The sequence below is a fragment of the Necator americanus genome, chromosome X, assembly GCF_031761385.1.
Source record: "Necator americanus strain Aroian chromosome X, whole genome shotgun sequence".
Taxonomy (NCBI): domain Eukaryota; kingdom Metazoa; phylum Nematoda; class Chromadorea; order Rhabditida; family Ancylostomatidae; genus Necator; species Necator americanus.
Genome location: NC_087376.1, coordinates 1,026,007 through 1,049,191, shown reverse-complemented (window position 1 = coordinate 1,049,191; position 23,185 = coordinate 1,026,007). Strand labels below are relative to the sequence as shown.

At 36.7% G+C, this 23,185-nt stretch overlaps 1 protein-coding gene across 4 annotated transcripts; it reads right to left on the bottom strand.

Moving 5' to 3' along the window:
* Positions 1 to 453: 453 nt before the first annotated feature.
* RB195_021140 (uncharacterized protein) lies at positions 454 to 22,754 on the bottom strand (the record flags this gene model as incomplete). 4 transcript variants are annotated; one of them, XM_064207731.1, is made up of 16 exons in its annotated part: positions 454 to 569; positions 1,614 to 1,777; positions 1,846 to 1,973; positions 2,494 to 2,697; positions 2,774 to 2,893; positions 3,400 to 3,570; positions 3,633 to 3,750; positions 3,832 to 3,948; positions 4,185 to 4,350; positions 4,530 to 4,652; positions 4,923 to 5,093; positions 6,401 to 6,578; positions 7,976 to 8,102; positions 9,147 to 9,193; positions 9,287 to 9,435; positions 10,263 to 10,332. In XM_064207731.1, 16 exons carry the CDS (start codon positions 10,330 to 10,332, stop codon positions 454 to 456), a joined length of 2,169 nt encoding a protein of 722 aa, XP_064063613.1. The 4 variants fall into 4 exon arrangements, with proteins under 4 accessions (XP_064063613.1, XP_064063614.1, XP_064063612.1 ...); XM_064207733.1 differs by lacking the exon at positions 10,263 to 10,332 and having other exon boundaries at positions 9,287 to 9,412; XM_064207732.1 differs by lacking the exons at positions 454 to 569; positions 1,614 to 1,777; positions 1,846 to 1,973; ... (9 more) ...; positions 7,976 to 8,102; positions 9,147 to 9,193 and adding exons at positions 10,475 to 10,558; positions 12,053 to 12,068; positions 16,822 to 16,857; ... (4 more) ...; positions 19,242 to 19,374; positions 22,555 to 22,739 and having other exon boundaries at positions 9,424 to 9,435; positions 10,263 to 10,351.
* Between the last annotated feature and the right edge of the window lie 431 nt (positions 22,755 to 23,185).

The window sequence follows — 23,185 nt, the reverse complement described above, 5'->3', positions numbered from 1 at the left end:
ACGAGACGTATAAAAAATAAAATCTTGAGCGCTCGACTATACAAAGACGACAGCATAGTAGTGAGGGTGAAAATAAGGGGTGGGGGAATGAGCAGCAAAAACTCCACATAAAAAAAAACGATTCACAGCGCCTAACTAATCAGTATATACGTACGGGAAGTATGAACATTTAAAAAAAATACATATGATGAGGATTCGTACAAGAAAACATGAACTTTTCACGGATGAACAAGAACTGCATGAGAGAGAATGTGGAGAAAATATCCCGTTATCATACTAAAACAGAACATTGGTCCTCATCGAATTCCAAATCTACATACTTTCTAAAATAGGGAAATACAAATCACCGATTCATAAGAAATATTTTCAGCAGTCAATAAAATATTTAACATTTAAAACTCACACGAATGAGCGCTTTCAACATCATACTATAGGAGAATTGCTCAGAGAATTTTACAGCAGCGAATGGTTCACATTAGGATTTTGCATTCCACCTAGTTCGAATTGAAGTTGTTGATGATGTTGAGGGTGATTATTGTTTTGTTTTTGGAAATACTTCTCCAATTTTGCTGAAAATATTTACAACTGGGAAAGATGTAACATGATATTATGCATTTGAACCTCTGTAAGTGGACTGATAGTTTGTTTATGTGTGCAATCCCAGAGTTGAACAACAGATCAACAACAGATGATTGTAATGAAATTTCATGATTTGGTAGTACAAGTAACTACATGTACTCACTATCTACAGATAGGATGCGACACTAAGAGCAGAAAATTAAAAAGGAAGATTTCTGAGCGTATAGTTTGGTTTTTTTTTCTTTTTTTTTTGTAAAATGAAGACATAAATGTTCGTTTCATACGTACTAAACTCCAACCTACTAAATCTTGATGACGATTCAAAGTATAGCTGTACATGCTTATGGTATTAAAAATAATACACAGGAATAAAGGTGAAAGCGTAGAAAACAGCGGGCAACTTTCGCCAAATCCCGCCAATATCGATCGATTCGCGTCAAATTCGAACGCGATGGTCAATTGTTCTCACATCCTCTGCAACTCACGAACCAAACCGTGAGTCTCTCGCGAGTTTTACATTTGTAGACTATTTGTTTGTATTTCACACGGAACTGAATGGATCTTATATGGATTTTGAGAGTGGTATCCATCCGAAAAATTTCGTTAATATTAGCTTGGATTTTGCAGAGTTGGTTTCGACTGCTACGCATTCGTTATAAGATAAAAACCATTTTTCCAACGCAGTATCCATGCAAATCATATTCAAAATCCGGTCCCTTCTCAGAATCTCAAAACCTTTCGGTCTTCATATGCTGTGTTCATGTGATTTCCATTGTTTCCTTCATTCCATCCGCGACCCAATTTTATCCAACGTAAAACATTCTCCCTAATTTCCTAAGGAGAACATCATTCTTAGTCTTCAGTTTTTTTTCTTTAAATCACTTCTACAAGCTTCTTCAGCATACAACCTAAGCTATTTTCATAAACTTCTGCTCTTGTCGGTTGTTTCAACACTTAGAATGATCGTAAAAGAATCAGATGATCTCAAAAAAGTCCCAAAATTTTAGCAATAAGTCGAAAAAAAAACAACTCACTTATAATGTGCTTTCCGTAGCTAAATTTACGGAGTGTCGGTATGTGCGGTTTAATCGCATACATCATTTTCTTACGATAGACTGGATCTGCAGTATCCAGCATCTTTTGGACAACATAGTTTGCGAATTGGTCTTTCATCATAAGCAGTATTGGAGGAGATGGGCTAAATATTCGTAATTTCGGAGGCACAAAACATGGAAGAAGATTTCGAAATGTGATCGTGGGACTTACTCATCAGGATCGCCGCAAACTTCATTAATAAGCAATGTTTTGTGTTGAGGACCAGCGCATATCAAGCACTTCTCAATAACATTTGAAGCGAATTTGTGCTGAGCGTATCTCAGTACATTTCCAGCAATCTAAAATATACAGGAAGATTGATTCTCTCATTAAAAAAGTTCTATAGAATCTGAAACTAACAATTTTTAGAAATCCTTTTTATGCCTATAATGACAAAAAAAAAAGGAAATAATAGCTAAAAGATAATAAAATTCAAGAAGGTTCAAATGACACTACAAAACCCGAAATGGTATCACTGAATATTCTCAGGAATTGAAAGGAATACTTTGCCGCCCAGAGGCAAGATCGACTATGGTAGCAGGGTCAAATGATGATTTCAGCCGGATTTAACGTACAGTAGGATGAAAATCAGCGTAAGCCTGGTGCAGTTGCGTAAGCGGCTGCGCTAGGAGTGGCGCAGTGAAGTTGCGATCGATATGGGACCTTCGTCTGCTACAGTCCGATTCCAGATATGAATACGCAACTGCACTGGGCTTTGGGACGTTTTGACCCCACTACAGTCCAAATGATTTTTTAGAAAAATCAAGAAATAATACAACAGAAATGACATTGTCGTAGCAGAACTTTCCGTTCACTTACCTCTTGAACTATTCTGTCTCTATCTTGTTCACTTCCGTGTTCAATAACATGCTGGATTACGTAGTTTCCATATTGATCCAGAACAAGTGAGCGAACGTTGGTGTGCAAAGCTTCTAAGACGGGTCTTTTTTGTTCTTCCGTACAATGTTCTAGCACTCGCTGGATAACCCTACAGCCATATGGATGCATTGAAAGATGCATTATCTGGAAAGCAGAGTAAATCCGAGAGAATCCCGCTGATTTTTTTTTTCCTTCCGAATGTCATTTTAAAGGAACTCACAGTATCTGGGCCGTTCTTCATGAAAGTGTCAATGATGAACTGAAGACGTTCCGGTTTTACTTTTTCGATCACTTTTTGAACAACGTGATTTCCGTTTTGGTCCTTCACACATTTCAACACCTCAATTAAGATAATTTGTAGAAAAAGGAATGAAATTTAAGATGGAAATGAAAAATAAATAAAGAAAATAAAACAAATAAAGAAATAGGATGTAAGAGATAAACTCTTCATCAGGAAGGCTGCGAAAAATATCCACGGATCACATTCCTTATATTGATCCGCATTTAGAAAAAATTGGGTAAGAATTTGTGAGATGTGAGTGAGCTGAACTCGATATCGGCGCTCCAATATCAACTTTCCTTTAAAAAAATAAAAATAAAAAAATAGTTAAAATATTAGTTTTCTTAAAAAAAACACCTTTAACTTGGTATCTTAATTTTGTAACGATGCGATTGAACAATGTCAAATCGCACAGTATAACAAAATAAAAAGCCTATTAAGAAAACGTATATTTCTTCCATCCTTTTTTCTAATATTTCCTCTCTATTCTGATGTTCGAAATATTATTCCTTTGCACTGTTTTTTCTTTTCGTTTGCCAAAATTTCATAAGAAATTTGAGTCTCACCTGGCTCTCCAATTCTCGAAGAATTTCCAACTGAATTGTCTCATCAATAGATTCCAGGGCTTTTTGAATTACACGACAACCATACATCTGCAGCGCGAGGTTCATCACATCACCTTTCAACGCCCTTCCAAGAGCGAACTTCTGCTCGGGGGTCCCAAACTCAAAAAACTTCTGAACAATCAAATATTAGTAGATTCCAGATGAAGGTGCAATATGAAAAAAGCAAGACTCACTTGCACAACGTAGTTGCCGAAAACGTCCACCATAAGGGCGTGGGCATTCGCGAGGACTTCTTCGAAAAGCAACTGTTTTTCCTTCACAGATGCTCGTTCGAGTTTTTGTTGAATGAATCTAGAATCAATTATCTCAGGAACCACCACTGAGAGCCAAACGAAAAAACTCATAACAATGGGAATCTAGTGAATCAATCACCTGGATCCATGTTGATCCTTAGCGAACTCCACCACATGTGACAATATGTCCGTGATCTGTAGTTGAGGAGTTCGATTGTTGCGAAAATCGTCCAGTAGATGACTTCGGTTTGGTTGCCTATAGATGTTTTAACTCGTGAAGATATTCCAATTGTTTTAATCGTTAAGGATTAATAGGGGATCAATAGTGGATTTTTTATCGCTGGAATACAGCTCCTAACTTCCTAGCTCACATCAAATTTCTATTGGAAGAACAATAAGACTAAACAGAAGACTACCTGAACCTCTGAACCTTTGAATTTGACAAATGAAAAACAATAATGAGCCGCAACAGAAGCATATACTCCTACATACCTGCCACTGTTCTCCTCTGTACGTCTCCTATTGTGAGCGCCACCAAAATGTCCTGGATTCGGTGATGGAGTTGGAGCATTAAACAGAGGAACTCTTGAATTGTTGAAGCCTTGAACACCCATCCCAGGACCTATGTGTGTTCCTGGCATCGACGGGATCGCACTCCCTACAATTTTTTTTTTGAGAAAAACTATAATGAAGGCTCTCTTTTTAAATCCTGTGACACGCGGAACCTACGAGTACTTGTGCAGTTTGAATTTTTAGAGAAAAAAAAACAACATGTAACGAGCAAGACAGACATGTTAAAGTGTATCAGACGAAGTAGTTAAAAGTAAAGTAGGTTACCGAAAAAGTTTGGACTACTCCCTAACGACGGAGCTGCACCTTGTGTTGAAGACTGATTGAACTGCATGTACATCAACTGAGGTGGCTGTGCAAGTGCAGGAAATCCAGACGAGCTTCCCATACCTCAAGAAAAAAATGTCCATTGAAATCAGCTAACGATTAGCTCCTCAGTATCTTAAAATGCACAGTACACTTCAGAAATCTTATTATTTGCACTTTTTTTTATAAGTATCTATGCGTGATACATCTATAGATGGTATCTAGTTGTTTAAAACGCTGCTTCTTCGACTTTTGTTCAGTACTGTGTAACTTCAAGGCAGATAGAAGGAGAACATGCATGAAATATTGCTGTAAAGTGCTGACAAGTGGATCTTCAGAGAAAATTGAGCTCACCCGAATATGACTGCTCCGATCTGGTTGTATTGGAACCAGATTGGGTATGTGTTCCACCAAATGACAGTGCAGCCATGCTGTTTGTCATACTAAGCATTGGATTTTGATAGTACGGTGGAGATGACGAGAAGACATTAGACGGAATTGGAGTTGTATCTGCTCGCGACATCCCTAAATAGGTCACTTACTAAATTTTATATGATTACCAGGGCAATTTGGTCAAGTATTACTCGTCCAAAAAGTTACAGCATTATTGGTAATACAGGCGCACAGCTATTCCACAACATAACAACAACGTTGAAATTGGTATTCTTTTTTTATAAGATTACTTTAAAAAATGTAGTTTTCTTGAATAACAGTCTCTCAAATTCCAGCTTCGCCCGAGAACTTTCCTTTGCTCAGCTAACACTTCAAGTTCAAATGAACAATTAGACATCAGCTTTAAAAATGTACGCGAACACTTTGTAAACACCAAAATATTAGAAAAACCAGAAGCGCGTAGCATAATAAACGAGGTTTGAGGACATCTGGTTCAGAAACGATACGATTCCAGAAACCTTAACCTCGCGGAGATTCGGGTTGAAAATAGTTTGAGACTCATTTGATCCATGATTTAAACCCAGAACGTTTTCACGCAAAGTGTTCCGTGTTGTGGAGAATCAGACAGTTCTGCACCACTAGGTAGATTATTTCAATGTTATCGAAAGCGGTACCTTGTCAAAATTTTCATTTCCTTCAGAATATACATTGCTCAAAACAAACTGAAACTGTATGAAGGGAGTTTCTGTATTTGCGCCGACGTATTCAAATCAAAAACATGACAAAATATTATGGATACTCTGTGAGACAGGCCTGATCTAATGCTAGCTCTTAATTTGCAAAAAAGGCCGGAGTAAAATCTTTGAAAACTAAACGTCGATGGAATCGTTTTCATCATTCTAATGTTTACTATGTCAATGATAAAATTACGCAAATTTGCAAAGACGGAAAAAGTAGGAATGAACACAACGAACTAAGACTGGAACAAGAACCTCAAAAAATTTCCTCTTCCTGCCAGATGTTTCTCAGAAGAAGGTAAATTAACCCTGATGACAAATGTAAAACAACAAGAAATTATAAGACTACTAGACTAGAATAATTGGGACAAAGGAAAACACTAGCTAGCCTTAATTTATTAAACAATTTCTAACTCACCCAAGTGAAATACTCGATACCGGCAATACTTTCGTTCCCCAATTAAAGCTTCAAAAGTGAGTACCATCTCAAAATGGATTAATATCTAGTTAGCTAGCTGTAAGACACCCGCTATGGTGGAAATTAGACAGAAATATGTCAAGAAACTAGTGAAATATAACAAAGTCATGTAGTCCAACATCGTTGTTGAAGATGAATCAGCTTGTGAACACGTGCAAATTCCCAATTACTATTGATTTTACATGTGTTTAATATGTCCTGTTGTTAGCAACGATAATACGAACCGTTTTGTGAGTTTTCGATATTCGATGGTGTGGCGATTGAGTGCTGATTTGTTGAAGGATATACAGTGCTCCAGGATCCATAATTATATCCACTTGTCGCGGAATTCGTGGACTGTAACCCAGGGACCGCAGCCGTCCCACCAATGACATGTCCTCCTTGTACCAGGTAGGGTGCTATCTGGAAACAAAAATAATATACGTATCTCACACCAAAATTCTAGGAATCATCCGATCTTCTAGTAAAAAAAATATTCAGTGCTCATTTCTGATGTTGAAAAAGGATTAATAACAAATGTACGTATTCCAATTCCTCAGATAATCAAAATAATGACGTTTTCAAATGAAATAAATCTGAACTAATCACTTCAAAAGCAAACATTGTAACTCATTTGATTGATTTTAAACACAAGATGAATTCCAGCAAAACCGTCCTACGGTGATCCACCCATATTTAGAAGTCAATTATAATCTGTGCAGTGTAAACTACCAACTACGTTTTGTTCGACGAACTTCACCTACCTGAGACGATATGGCTATCAGTGGTGCCTGTCAGATGTCTATGAACTTGTTGCAGTTCATTTTTATTTATTTTATGCAACACTCTTTTATATTAAGTGTTTTTCGTAGTATTTTCGAAATTATAACAACTGGCAAAAGAATTGAATCTATTTTACCCTTTTTTTACTCGTGGTAATGCTGAGAAAAATATACTGTACATCCTCATTATGGAAACTAAATGAAGGACAGTGCAAGGTGAATGCCCAGTTACGTGAGGATATAAAATGCTGGGAGGAAAGAATATGTATAAATATGTATATGTATAATATAATGTATATAATATGAATATGTCTCTTCTTTATATTGCTACTCAAATGAGGATAATGGCGGCGGTTCTTATAAACACGTTGTATCTCACACTCTACACAATGCACATTACTCTTCACGCCTAAATTAGGGGTACAAAGCCGGGTCAGCAGGGTTCATATTGTGATTGAAAACTACTTTTTAGATTGAAGGATTAGTCTTGGAATCTTATGCAAAACTACTATACCAAGGAGATGATTGGTAACCACATCGAAGTCGGTAGAAAGTCCAGGAAATAAATACGGAATACTCGGATTATTACTGTTTTGGTCACCTGTTGAATACCACTTCCAGAACACATAAGGAAAATATTTGAGAAGGAACAATGGCATTTATTCTTCTTAAAACAGTAGTGTTACTTCTAGTCCTTCATCTACAGACTAGTACTGAAGTTTTATGTGGTTGAAGCAAGGTATAACTTCATACTTACACGCATTTAGTGTTAATGTTCTAAAGTAGAAATTCATAATCATTAATATATGTCAGAAAAGTGAGCTATGAAGGGAATTTCTCTCTTCCCTCTTAGAAAAAAGAAGTGACATTAGGGATATCCTTGAGCAGGATGCTTCAGCTAAAACAAACTAGTACTTCATCACCACCTTTAAAAACTCAAGCTTCACATTTCCCGGATAAATTGAATGGTATAAACATATAGGCCGAGAAAAATCACGAAGATTGGAATAATACATTTGAATTAGATTTAAAAATAACCTGAAAGTCTGGAGTTCCTACGTGACCATCGGAAGTTTGATTAAAAACAGGAACCGCGTAGGAGAGTGGAAGTCCCAGCCCATTCGATTCAGAACGTTTGTCGTCATTGCAGCGGGATGAGAAATCGCTGGAAATCGGGGAATTTCATGAGTAACCTGTACTGCTGGGAAGTATAGTCAGTCATGATACGAGTAAGCACCGAATAACCCTACAACTGACTGTAACAACAGCGGAAAAAATCCCCTAATAAAAAGCGCGCGTAAAATACAGGAAAGAAAACGTCCGCAATTCCAGTCCGCTAGTTTATGCCAATCTGCGGACCTTATAATTGGAATGTTGAAGGAGATCTCCCGTTGTAGTATCCTCGAACGTTAAGGATTATAGTGTTGCGAGTAGTTTAATACTTTAGCAAAAAATAAACCAAAAATGATCCCATTGCATGTAATTCACCAAAGGCTGGAAATCCGCAGTCGGCCGCGGGCCATTCTCCAGACGTGATCAGGACCCTTTCAATGATTTTTCACTAGCTTTCGTTCGATTTGTGCTCGGAAACTTGCATAACAAGATATTACAAGGCAATTACATTTAAATTTTCTTTGTAAACCAAATTTGAGAGAGAAACTGATGGAATTATTGCTCCCAAGGAAACGTTAAAATAATTCTGGACAGTTTGAGGACAGAGAGTTTCGGACAGACCGCTACACAGTTCAGTGCTTCACAGTTTATCCGTTCTAGTTGGATCGTTCCGTTGGATTTTCATCATCCCCTCCCCCTATTGTCCTTTCCTGAACTATTTCATTCCAAGGACATGAGTAGGTACTTTTTAGGGAAATTTTGGAAAAACAGATGGTTCTACCTTTTCTTTGTGAAAAAGGAGGATCAAAACTTGAAAGATAGTCATATTCAGTGGAACCCAGTGAGAAACTTGATTTTGCCACAGACTTGGAAAGCAGTTGGTGCAGGGAAGCTGGTGAACAATCCGGTCATGGGGGGAGGGTTGTCTAATTCGTTTACTATTTTTCTACTTCCTAAAGTTTTATTCAGAATTTTACCCTAGGAAAGTCCTTAGCTCAAGAAAAAAAAAAAACAAAAAATATAGCCGCACTGTTATGTCGAGCACTCAAATAAAGATTATAATCCAAAAATCAATCCAAAATAAAGCTTTTCTAACCTGCGTCCTTCCACGAAGCGCATCGACATATCGTTTCTTGGGGGTGCCTTGAAAATAAATTAATGCTTATAGATATTTGAATCAGTGTACTCAGATAATAAAATAATTAAAAATAATTCAAACAAAAAAGTTAAACATACAAATTTCGTGTTAACAGAAGCTGGTGAGCCGCTCAACACATTATCGACGACCATTTGAAGAACTCCTGGTCCATAGGATTCAGAACGAGGAGAAGCGGCTTGACTCACATTACTACCACCAACCATGATCGGTTTACTCACCGAATGATCTAAATATGATTGATTACGATCAATAATCCTAAGGTCTTGGCGACATCGACTGTCATGCCCTCGGGTGCGAAGGTAACTCGCGATAAACTGATATTGACTGCCATGAGCTTGACTAATGGTAATTTAATGTTGTTTGAGTAAAAATAAACATCTGGTCCAAAGAACGAGTACAGATTTAGTAATTTTATTGTTTCTCAATCAATCAACCACTTTTGTTCATCAGTTTAAAATAACTCAACAAATTAATTCGCTAATTTTAACCAAATTAAATTTATTTTAAGTACAAAAGCTATTCGTACAGATTTTTTTGAAAAAAAATTCTGCCGTAAAAGTGCGAGTCTATTTTAAGGATACATTACGTGTGCTATATATAATTACTTGTAAAGATAATTTTAAAAAATCAATCTTCTTTCTTAAACGTTCTAAAGAGCTTTTTTTTTGCTCATTTCTTCCTGGACCATGAATTCAATTTTAATGAATTTCAAATGGTTTTCATCAAAATAACACTCCAATTATTTGTTATTGTGAAAACTGAGCGTGTTCGGAAAAAAAATAGCAGCAGAAGCCAAACTAAACTTTTTTTCATTTCAAAAAAAAGAGCATCCATTGAGGAACATTCAGCTGCCTGAATAATTAATATAGAAAGAATAAATCTAAAGTGAACTGCCAGTAGGCCTAGGTTAAGTTTATTTGGTTAAATAATTTGAAGTGGAAACCACCCAAGCATTTCAGTGTTAAAAGTACTGTATGCTTATCTAGTAAAGAGGTAATTCTACTACAATATCAAATCTCCTTTATTATCTTGATTATTCAATAAATTTCCTACCTGCTCGAGAATGTAAACCTCCATTCCAGACATTTGTCGTAAATCCAGAAGACCATTGATGTTCCGCCATTTGTTATTGCTTATTTCAACTGTAGGATGAGGAGTAAGGTAGATCGTAATATCGCGATGTAGTAGTAAGTACGGATTGTAGTTGTTGTGTAATACTGACAATACTAGTAACGTGAAATAGTAACGAAATTTACACGAAGCACCTTCATTCAGAGGTGATCGTCCTGATGACGTCCACGTGGATCCCCACCACGATACAGTAGGGATCGTCTGTACAACTGTACAATCTAAAGTATTGACGTATTAGACGACAAAATTTAATTTTACACATATTCTTCCATGAGTGAGAAAATAATGAATAGCCGTAATGAAAGAAAAAATACTTCCTTGATAAAAATAAACTATTAATTCCATGATAAAACACTGTTAGACGTTGATCTCTGGATATCTTCCTAGAAATCCAGGAAAGCAATATCATAGGAAGAAGAGAATCTCCGGCAACTGGACTTTGATTTCTTTAAACCAAGCGGTTTTGCAAACGTCATCATCCAGTTATCATCTGTGTAATAACTGGTCTAGCTCTAAGGAAAGAAAAAAAGGAAAAGGAAAAAAAAAACACGTAAAATAATGAATCGAACTGAACTGGTTCACTAGTCTAAATCGTTAAATCATTGAGTCAATTTATTCCTCTACAAATTAGATACTAATTGCCAATATAGCTGTTAGCTATGAAAAATTTAAGAAATAATTATCCTCTGGAAAATTATTGATATAAAAAAGGCAGTAGCCAAGAATTCGTTTGTAAAATTACTTGTGTTATTCTGCAGGGAGGGAATGTGACACGGGACTAGGAATTTTTTAAGTTTAAAAAAAAATGAGTGAGAGGCTTTCGTCTAAGAAATACATGAAATACACGTATAAATAAAATAAATGTAATAATGTAAATAAATGTAATGTAATATAATACAAATGTTTCCTTGAACTACAATTAAAATTAATGAGAAATGGAGATTGAGCGAAAAATTTTGATTCCCTGAAAAAAATATTTTCTTCTTTCGACCATCAGTTCTTTGATGAACTCGAACTAATTTGCAAAGGAATTCGCTTGTGTAAAAAATTGGCATTCAATTAATATGGCATTTACGGCAATTTTGTTCTAATTTTCCTATTAACGTGCTTACAATACAAAGATAATCAGCGAATTTCTTTTGCAAAACCTTTGAAAATACAAACGTCTGGAATGTAACATAGAATTCATGGAAAAAATATTTTTGGTAAAGAAAAGAAGTTTGAATAAACAAAACAAAATAAACTGTTAAAATACTTTTTTCTCGTTCATATCAGAATTCCTCGAAGGCCTTTTATGAACTTAAAATTGGGAAGAACTCAAAAGAAAATTGAAAAAAAGAAAGAATAAATACAATCAACAAGGTTGATTTGATGGATGATTACTGAAGTTTTTTTATGACAAAAACATAAACTCGATTAATATTCGACAAATAATTGTTTCTGGGTCCACGAACGAAAAAAGAATTGTGGAATTTTGCAACGAATGGAAAACGATGAACTTGAAACAATTTTATAAGGACGATAAAAAGGAAATATAGCAGGATACTGATGTAGTTTCCAAGGCAAATCACAAATCTTGTTGAACGTTTAACAAGGAAAGGGACTATTCTCAATGACAGATCCAGGAATATTTCGGAACATTCGGGCGCGATGTGGTAGGCAACGGCACTAGTCGAAGTCTCGGAAAAAAGTGATACATGCACGTCAATTACCTCTCGAAAATCCCAGCTGTTAAGGATTATCTTTTTTTAGTGCATAAACTGAATTTTTGCCGCCGTACCGTAGCGCGATTCAAATACGAAAATTATCATGGAGATGCGACGAGGCGACGTACCAGCGTCAGGGAACTGCGTATTATTTCGCGCTAGGACCCGCTTGCACTCAACGCAACATGAGAAACGACAGAATCGAGCAAAGGTCGAGTACATCGCTTGCACTTTGGAGCGCTGGAGCGTTCGTAGTGTTTTAAACTTACATGTAGGGGACAAGAATACGAGGTGAGCACCGCAAATGAGTACTGGAGGGGCAACGGAGGAGTCAATCCCTCGTTGATTTCAATTTTGGCGGTCATTATTCCCGGCAATTAACTGCGTGGCGGGAAGAACTGGGTTCTTGCGCGGAACTGATCAACACTTTTATGTTACACGGTATTTTTGACAGGATTAAAGACTGAAGAGTGGAGGTTCCCCGACCTCAACGGGGTAACGGTCGTTGAGGTTTCAGATCAGATAGATTTCGTTCCAGTAAGTTCAGGAGATACTGCAGGTTGGACGAAAGTCTTCTATGTACTAAGTGATACTCCAGGTGTTATTACAGTATTATCCTAACTTTTAAGGACTTTATGAGGGTATGGAACTTATGAGGGTTAGTATGTCTTAAAAATCAGACACAAGATGAAATGCTATATCTTCCAAATAAAGATGACCATCATTTGTCCTTCCGTTCTCCTTAACATATATTTTTGCGGATTTCGTACAATAAAAAGATTTTTTTGCTCAGCCCTATAGTTTTAGAGACTAGCTGGGACGTTCGTTTTACTTTTTCCTTATATTTTCTCTTCTTAAATCCTGAATCAATGAATGAATATCGTGGGAAATATCCTCAAAAAACTTCCATTTATGATTCTTTTTTTTAAAGATTGAAAATAGTTTGATGGAGTTCTCGGTTACATCCTGAAATTTTTCTCACATAATCGAGTCATAATTCTGTAGCATATGGAATTGGTGAATTGTATGATGTGAGTAGCCTGGAAAATATTCCCGGATCGTTAGCGATCGACGTGTGAGATGGGGCAAAATTTTCAAACGTGTACACACATTCGACATATTCAAACATCCCTGCTCATGCGATTTTGAAAACGACTAAAAATTTATACAACTTTTCCCTGGTATATTGAACTTATTAGTATAAATAATAATAGATTTCAATAATGATTTTACATTCAACGAACTCTGCGAATCGATTATGTGTTAGATCGAAATCGATCACTAATTGAGGAGGAATTATTTGATCTTTGGAACTCTTAGATCTTGAAATGTTTAATGTAACTGTATGACCCTATTAGAGGAGTTTTTAAGAGACTTTAAGGAATGCCACAGACAAAAAAGTGTAAAATTAACGCAGATAATAAGAAAAAAGAGGTAAGAAAGGGAGGATTTACAAAAGATAGCTGATGAAATGGATGAAGGATAAAGTCTTCTGGAGGGATAAAATCGAGGAAAAAAATCCGAAAAACCAAAATAACAAAGAACATCCAGAGCATTTCCTAGAGTGGGATCTTAGCTATCTTTGGGATAGCATAGCGGGATATGAGGGTGGTATCCTATAAGGATAGGTCAATCGATATCACCCCCAGTTATCAGCGGCGCTTTTGATTCGGGATCAACTTGCCCTCCTTTGAACTCTACTCGATGTGCCCAGAAGGTTCCCCTAGGCAGACCGAGTAGAGTTCAAAGAAATATTTATATCTTTATAACGTGTTTATTATTTATTACTATTTAAAACAACACTTTTTAGAGTCTTAGATAGTAGCGTAAAAGCTCTTGTTTTTGCATGATGATGGAAACAGAATAAATAGGCTTAGTAAAAGTTGATAAGTTTCAGAATTAACCTATAAAGGACTAGTTACATTATTTGCAGTGATTTTCCAGAAAAAAAAACCTAAGGATTTTCAAACTAGTAGCTGTTAAATTCTACACAAACAATTAGTTTTTAAATCTAAAATGCGCAGAAATTTGAATCGAAAAACTTGAAAAAATGCGTAAGAAACTGAAAAACGGAGTGAGGGCATTGAATAATAGTTATTAGTGCATGGAACAAATTATAGTAGATTTGCCAAATTGGATTACTACTAATTTAATGATTATAAAGGTGAATTGATCATTTATTTTGGGAAAATCCCACAAATAATATATGATTTTTGCGATAAATCTTTGCCCTTAACTATTCTGGTCTTTTAAAATGAGGAAACCGTGAGACTCCATGTCACTTTCTTAAAAAAAAAAAGGGAAAGAAGTGCAAGGAGTGCAAAAAGCTGATTTATACCATTTTCAAAAATATTCAACCACCAATTTTAAGCGAAGTACTGTTCTTAAAATCTGGGAAATTAGCTATGGCACATTTCGTGCAAGCAATTCTAAAACGGACTGGTCCATAGAGAAAGACTTCCAAGGATCTCCAAATGTGTAAGATCAAGAATCAGTTCGTATGATCTTATCGATTTCCTTGTTACAGCAGGTAGATAAGGTTGATAAGTGATAATATCGACTTCAGAGTCATCACATTGAATCCGAGAATTTTAGGAAAGAACTAAGGTGTTCATCAATTACTGAAGTAAGAAGAAATTACAATCTTCATGAACGTGAATCTACCACGAAGTAACCGAGTGAGAATGAAGTAGTGGTGGCGGTTAATCGATGTCCTCAAAGTGAATGGACATGGAAAAAGTAAAAGCGAAACACGCAGCCATCCTTGAGGGCCAGCCACGATCAATTAACGTCCTTGAGAGATCACTTTTTTTCCCATGACATACTAGCTCTTTTCGTGTCTTTTCACAGTGCATTTACGACCTTTCTCACGTTACTGTCGTTTGTAAAATATGTTTTTCTACCTCAGTTAGTCGTATTGAACCTCTTATTTGTACCATAAATACAAGTAAATCTGTTTTTGTTTACTTTGTTATTCTGAAGAAGAGTGTAGTTTTTTTTCTCGAATGCTTCCCTCGGATGGTCGATTGTTCAGTTGTCTCTTTTATCCTTCATTTTCCTCGTTTTATCTACAGGAAGTAAATGACATATTCACAGGTTATTCGATCACTTCCCTCCAAACTTTCTCCAGAAAAAAAAGAACAAATAAGAGCCACACAAGTCCATCTAGCCAAGATTGGATAGAATCCATGAAAATCCCTGTAGTTCGCTGTGATGAGTCATTTTACGGCAAGGATGTACTTATTGGGCATCGACCAGATCCCTCGATCTCCTTCCTGCATCGTCTCTGGGCCTGCGTGAGTGTTCGATTGGGTCATGTTTTGTGCATCCTCTGAGTCGACTCTTTTTTGAAATATTTTATGATTCCAAGCGGAAAGAACGTATTCCTTACAAGAAATTCCTCTTAAGGACCTATGATCCTCGTCGAAAAATTAAAAACTTTGCAGTGAAATATCAGTGTTATCCCCGTTCCGAGGTGAAACGACACTTTCACTCCTCTTATGTTTTTTTTTTAACCATCTTCTTAGAGTTAAAGGTTTAGTATCATTTTTTTCGAATCTGTTCAAATTCTCTTTTTGCTCTTTAGCGAAGATCTGGAGAAGTATTCGAATCCTAAGAGATTGTTTACTAATTTTATGCATCGAATGACGTCAGATCATAGGAAAATTTATTGTGCTCAGAATTATATCTTACTATTCTGTTAGAGAATATTTTTGTTACCTTTGTGTTGAGAAAATGGCTATTACAATTTCTCCTGTTTCTAAGGAATTCAACGCGCGGAATTGCTGAGAATATTTCAAATTCCCGCCAAGAAATCTCTCGAAACGGCGGGAAGCTTGTGGCGAGCAGCATCTTTGATTTTCATGACATATTGATTGATGGTGAATTACCATTAATTACTATTGAAATTCACTCCACAGCTTTACTCACACAACTCAGCCCATAATCATTGGTTTCCTGTTACTGTTTTTTTTTAATACAATTATATTTGTATTATTAATTTTTATTTTTATTTATAATTAATTTTAATTTTACTTTTATATTTTTATTTTTAACATAATTATTTTCGTTTGCGTACTTATTATTACTATTATTCGTATTTGCGTATATTTGTGAAATGTATGATTCATTTTAACTCTTGCGCATAATATTTTAGGCAAATTCTAAGAGAAATACGATGATGATTTATGAAAATGCGAAAAAAGAAGCTTTGCGATTAAAAAAAAAAACTCATATCAGATCCAGAGAGAATTTTTCACGTGTATTTCGAGTTTGAGGTTTTTTTTCCGGTTTCACCCATTTTATTTAAAAGAAGCGGAGGGGAGGGGTTTGGTTTTGTTTGCTTCTGTGTGGTGATCATTCACAATTACGATTCCTATCGAAAAAGGAGGTCTGTGTTGTTTTGCTTGCATAAAAAAGAGCCAGAAGTTACACTTAAAAAAGTGGTCCTTTAAATGTGGTACCGACAAATCTCTTGACGATACTTTCACAGCGCGATAGGACCCACAACTTTGTGAAGTGCTCTCAGAATAACTCGTTATTTACTCTCGAAACATGTGTTACCTACGCTTAACTCCCTCTCATATTCCTCATTCGAGGGAAAACGTTGAGGCAAAACATGTTCAAATGTAGTACAAATTTCGTGAATCAGCACGCGCCAGAAAAAAATTCATTTCATACATTTATACATGATTTAATTAGGGCATTCATTTTGTGTGAGTTTTTGCGGTTCCGTCAGATCCTTGCAACATCTCCCAACACTGCGGTGAACATACCACTTTGTCTTCGGTAAAATGAGTAAATTGATTGCGCTAAATGAACAGAACTCAAAAATCCGAAACTATACTCATTCCTGGAAAAAAAGTTTCTTTTAAAGTTCACATAGGTATTTGGAATGTTTTCGACGTTGCGTTCTCTTCAGAAGTAAATAAGGTTCTGGACATAGTCTTGAGTATCGTGACGAAATGGCAAAACATCTCCTACAAATCCAGAAATCAGACGGTCCCTAGCATCCAGACTGATGAGTTTTCCCAATTGTACAACTCTTCACCCCGTGCGAGCAATGAAATGAAGGAATAGAAAAAAAGAAAATGGATGAAATGAATGGAGAGGATTTAATTGTTCTTAGTGGTGTAAAGAGTTGTTTTTTTTTGGATAATTCCACCACTAACAGACTTTGCCCGATTTCCTTTCGTCAGTCCTACGAACACGGAAGTAAAGAGTTGCTGGTTGCGTGAATTGAGGTTCTGTTTTCTGGATTTGTGAGGCATGTATCATGTTCTCGCCGCAATTCTTAAAAACTATGCACGTCTCTATCCGAATTTACTGCTGGAGTAAACCTAGGATCGGAATTTTCTCGAGCGCCGCTCTTAATGTGTTCCTATTACCTGTTGCTCGATCATTCCACACCATGCGCATAGTTGCATCCCAGAGCGCATCTTCTTTTCCACAAATCTGGCACCAAAGATCACCTCTGATCCTCGTGGGCGCCATTGTGAAAGTATGTATCGATCGAAATCCAATAACACCCATGTTCGGTTTCCTGAATTCTTTTCGATATAGAACTGAGTGTGAAGCGTGAGGTAGGAATATGAGGTGGGGTGGAATTGTCATGATTGGCTTTTTCAAACGGTGCTGTCCATCTCTCAACTACAAATCGCCCAATTTTTTAGCTCTATTTTTTTTTGGTTTCAATTTGTATTCGAACATTACATCCAAATCCATTAAAGGGAACCAGAAATAATACTAATGAGGAAGTAGAAAGGCGTTAGGATGAACCAATTACAATCACACCATTTTATTTCATTTTTGCTCACAACGACCCTAGCGCCTACGCCCAGTTTCTCATTTCAAGTGAAATGATCACGCCCACCCTGATAGAATTCCTGGAAGAGCACCACTCGATCGTCCGGTTGCCATTCTGGATCAGTCTCGAAACGAATCGATTTTCGTGATTTACGTTCAGCTTTCCAACGTTCTTGGAGTATGCATAGTACTCTCATAAAGACAATATAGGCATATTTCTGTCCTGTAACAGCTACTTTTCAACCGAACCTGATCTTAACTGAACTGAAATGATGTGTTAAAGAGATAAAAGGAATATTTCGTCCAAATTCTTGGAATATTTTGTTCGTCTCTGTTGTTTCTTCGGATTTAAAAGATTCAACCAATTGTTTACAATCAACTGTTAACTCGGAAAAGTATAAGTTTATAGATTAGAATAGTAGTATTCAAATAGTAATAGAAGATTGCTTAGTTTTATCTATTTCACATATTTAGAACTTTCAATTTTAATTCCTTGGTGTACATTGCCCTAGAAATAAAAATACAGAACTAGAAGTGAGAGGACAAAGTTTACCCAAAATACCCGTGGAACTTTTTTACTTTCCGGCATTTTTATTACAATGGTCTCAGATATCAGTTGAAGCCATTTAAAAAATCTGATGGTTTCCGAGCCGGTTCTGTTCGAGATTCCGGGTCTGATTTCTCGTTCTACTTTTTCTTTCGTTAAGAATAATCGTTAGAAATCGAACCGTTTGCAACACGATATGTGGCATCGTTTGGCCGACCAAAGACTCGAGTAAACGATTGTTCCACTTGTTTGTCAAAGAAAGGATTCTGCGTTTCCTTTGAGGAGCTGAGAGCCAGTAATGTTTCGTTAATTAGTGGATATGTGACAATTGCGTTAAGATCGGCAACGAACTGAAACATAACATTCACTATGACTATATTTCTAATGGAATTCTGAGAATCCTTAAATATTCACCTGTTCTCCTAACTTTTTATCACTCATTTCTTCAGCAAGAAATCGATGGATACTAATGAAAGCGTCGTCTGAATGGAATAATACTTCATCGTCATGTTGTACGTAATTAATAACGTATCCTCGTACGGAAATCACTAAGCGGGACCACCAAAGGCGATCAAGAGATGAGTGCATCTGTAAAACGGTTTAGTGGGTTCAAATCTAATAATCTTGAATGAATTAATTCTTGTCAATTTTTGTGATCAAAGAGAAAAAGTAGTGTGGAAAATTAGTGCGAGAAAAATTAGTATGGACGAAGTGAGGCCACGAGTCACACGGGCACATTTTGATCGCTATAGAACATTTATTTTCCTAATTCCTAAATATTGTACTTTCAATGCTTATCGAAGTAAAGTATCTAGCTATTTAACATTAGTACACAAGACTTACTTGAATAAAGCTGTTCATATCCATGTGACCAGATTGTGGTTTTGTATTAAGATGGGAATCTTTTGGAAATAGTTCCATGTCCTCCATGGACACCGTCAGTGTCATGATTGTAGTGCCGAAGTCGTCGAAGAGTCTGCCAAAAATTAATTTAAAAGTTTGCTTAAACGACACTTTAGAGCAGCAGCAACCGACGTGGTGATGGGCGTGGAACCAGACTTGTGAATATCGGAAAACGGGACAAAAACAGATCAGAATGGGACTGCCTGTATACGATTTCCCATGATTCATTAACAACATCAAATAAAAACTACATTTTAATCCGGAAACATCAATAGGACTATGAGAGGTATGAAGTGCAAAGAATGACATTTTGAGAATTTCTTTAAGGATCCAGAAGTGGAACGGTTATTTCCTTTGGATGCAATATTTTTCCGATAGAACTCGTTATAGCGAAAGTGTCAATTGTGGCGAATTGTATAGAGTTATAGAACTGCCGTGGAAGAGAAGCAAAAATCCTTAATGAGTGAGAAAAAACAAAACAAAACATTCAGAATTGATTAAAGTAAAAAAACAAAACACGGAAGATGTAAGAAATATTTCATCCAACTTTGGGAAACTTCTGGAAATTTCCACTCTTTTTCGTTCCTTTCAATTATTTTGAAGATGTTGTTAACTTCTACCTTAACTTTGCTGAGAATGTGATAATGCAAATAAATGAAGAATGCATGGAGATCAGGATTTATTTTAAAAAAAACACCCATTTATTCACTAAATAAGCAAATTCTATCTAAAATTGAGACAAAATCGTCTTTTATGATTATCGTGAAATTTTTTTTGGCATGTTATTATATTTTATTATTCTCTTATTTTTTTTCTCATAGAGCGTCATACAAAACACTCCATTATTCTGCCCCTAAAAAAAACAACATTTTTTGCAGAATAAAAAAAGATACCACTACGATCGAGTAGGTTGCACTAATGTGTCACAACCAGTCCCACCCAAACCAGCAGTTAATTAGGCGATTGGGTCAGATATTATCAGCCCGCTTGTATCTGTACACTTCATTCACCACAACACCACATTTTACAGATGTTATCATAAAACGCACTATGCTATTAAAAAAGGAACTACAACTAGTCGAACTTGTTCCGAAAAAATAACAGGGTAAAGTACACTGTGAGTGGTAATGCTTTCGAAAAAAAAAGAAGAAAAGAAACATCCGAAGACCTTCGCAGGTCGAAGACCGCTCACAACTATTCACCGATGGAAAAATGTGACCCCTACTGAGAATGGAAAATGGGTGGACTATGCAAATTCGGGAAGGGTCGAGGCGGACTGTGATCAATAGAAAAGAAGTCGTGATTGAACAAGATGCAGAGCCAGAAACAGGTTTGACAAGAGACCGACGGGTCGACAGTTAGTCAACGGGGCAAATCGCCAACTGCCCGGCTTCGGCAGGTACTGAACGCACACGTTTTCAGCGTACTGACCACGGATTTCCTGTGAAAATCCGAGAAGAGATTCGCCTCCTTGTAATCAGACCCTGTCTTCTTCAGATGGTATATTTGTTAACAAAAGAAACGTGTCTCCAGAATTCACGAATTCTCTGGAAATTTCACATTTTAGTTAAATTCGCAGAGACTAATCATGAAGTAATCTCTCAATGATAAACATCTACTGGCACCCAACAAAAGTTTTATGGTGAAATGTTCAGATCACTGTCTGGACTTTTGAAAATCCAAGGAGGCATACAGGAAGAGGCCGGTGTACATGAACTAAGGCAATAACCAATGTATAATTTTTTTTGCGTCTAATAACAAGGTTTTGCTAAGGATTGCGTGGCTTGGACTGGTAAAAATTGGATTTTGTCGACCTCGCTTTGTTTTTTTCTTCAAAAAGTGACCTCTCACTACAAAAATATATATGAGAGATCAGCAAAGAGCTCTGATTATCCACCAAAAACTGTACTTTTATTTTTCGCAGTTAAATTTCAGTCATCTTTGGGTTACTTTTCATTCTATCGAGAGTATTTCCGGTGCTGAAAATGTTCAACTTTTCATTCTTAATCTTTTTTTTATCTCTCACATGCGTCTACTTGTGGGTCACATAGCTCTCAATGGGAGTACTTTTGCATGAACTTTATTTCCTTGTTTTTGGTAGTTTTTCAACTTATTTCTGTATTTGTAGAGGGAAAAGATTATGTGCGCATCTTCTTATACGCCTAAATGTATAGGACCTATCCATGGATAGTACTCACTGCAAAATAACAGAGGTACGAGTCACCCACCCGCATCGAGAGGTTTATTCAGCTGCTATAAAATGAACTCTAAACCAATAAGTGAAAAGTTTGCTTTACTGCCTTAGATCAAAGTTGTAGTGCACAACTTCTTAAATCCTGGAAGAAGAGCTATCAGGAGATTGATAATCATATTAGGAATATCTAAAAAAAATCGCTCAAGTCGAAAACAGTTCCGCAAGTTTTGTTACGCAGTTGATTTCGACGTGAATGAGTGAGTTTAGCGATAAGTATGGAAGTGGACCAATATTTTCGACGTAATCATTAGCATATTCGTGAGGAGGACTATCAATTATTGGTCCGAGCTGAGTAGGACCCTTTCCTGAGTCCCTGGAAAGATCCTTGTCATCGTGTAAGTGGAACTAAGAAGCGCACACTTCTTCAAATTCTTACTGCCATGCTTGGCGCTACAGTCTGTCCGAAAAAATCGCCACAACAAAATAAACAGAATTCTAGGTTGGTATTTCAATCGATAACTGAGTCAACAGAGCAAATACTGGCCTGGAGTTCAATTAACTTCCGCTCTCAGTCTCTAAAGTGATCACAGCGATAAATGATACGAATTTTCCATTCGAGATATGCTCTGAGCCCACATATAACTGATATCCATCCGCGGCTAATTTTGAGGATTTTTGCAGGGACCTACAGAGCTGCTGACGGTTTCCAAGCTATTATTTCAGACTCCTTTGCAAGATTTTTCAAGAAAAAATGGTTCCCGAATTGCCTCCGCTATGCTTTTCTCTTCTATGCACAAGAATGGTTGAACTCCGTGATGGATCTTTGCTATTTTTCGATTAAATAGATAAAAATGATAGAAATTCGTCATAAACAATGCTCCCAAATTTCGCAACAAAAACTCAGGAATTGAATTTGCTTCGATCGAACGACAAAGATCTAATGTCAGGATTTAAAACTTAACCGTTTAAGTTTCACACTCCACTGTTTTCTACTTAGCTATCATTTGCTTTAGTTAAGATTCTATTACATTGTTGCTAATACTTAGTAACAGTACTAACCTACTGCTTGGCGTAACCGACAGGCTGCTATTATTTTTCCGTTCTTGGACATAGCTCTGCCAAGTCTTCCTGATCTGCAGCACGAGGTCGGAAGGAAATACATATCGACGCAGAGAGTCCTCAGGATTTGACGGTGTCTGGCAGTTCAGCGTAACAAAACAGAAGGTTGTTGCCAAAAATTCCATAATCCCTCTAGGCATTTGACCTAACAAGTTATGGGGTTTGGCGATGTGCTCGAGGACAGCACATTTTTACAATATTTGGGTAACTTCTGCTATATAACTGTACTAGTTATGTAGCTTGTACGTACCCAGAGCGTAAACTTGAATATCTTACTGCGTTTGGTACAAGTACGGCGGCCACCACGAGGCGGTTCCAATCAAACTCGTATACGCGGGCCCAGTAACAATATGTTATACTCAAACCAGCTTCTGTAGGTTCTTCAGGAAGAACGAGTTGGCCATGAGAACGAGTTAAAATGTGCCGGAGAACTGCCACTTTTCCGCCACGCGACCGCTTCGCCTCTTGATTAATACTGAGGTGCAACGTTTATTGACCTACACATATCCTACACACAACGCTCTAATAAATCTCACGGTAAACCAGTGTTTATAACCCAAAACATGGATAA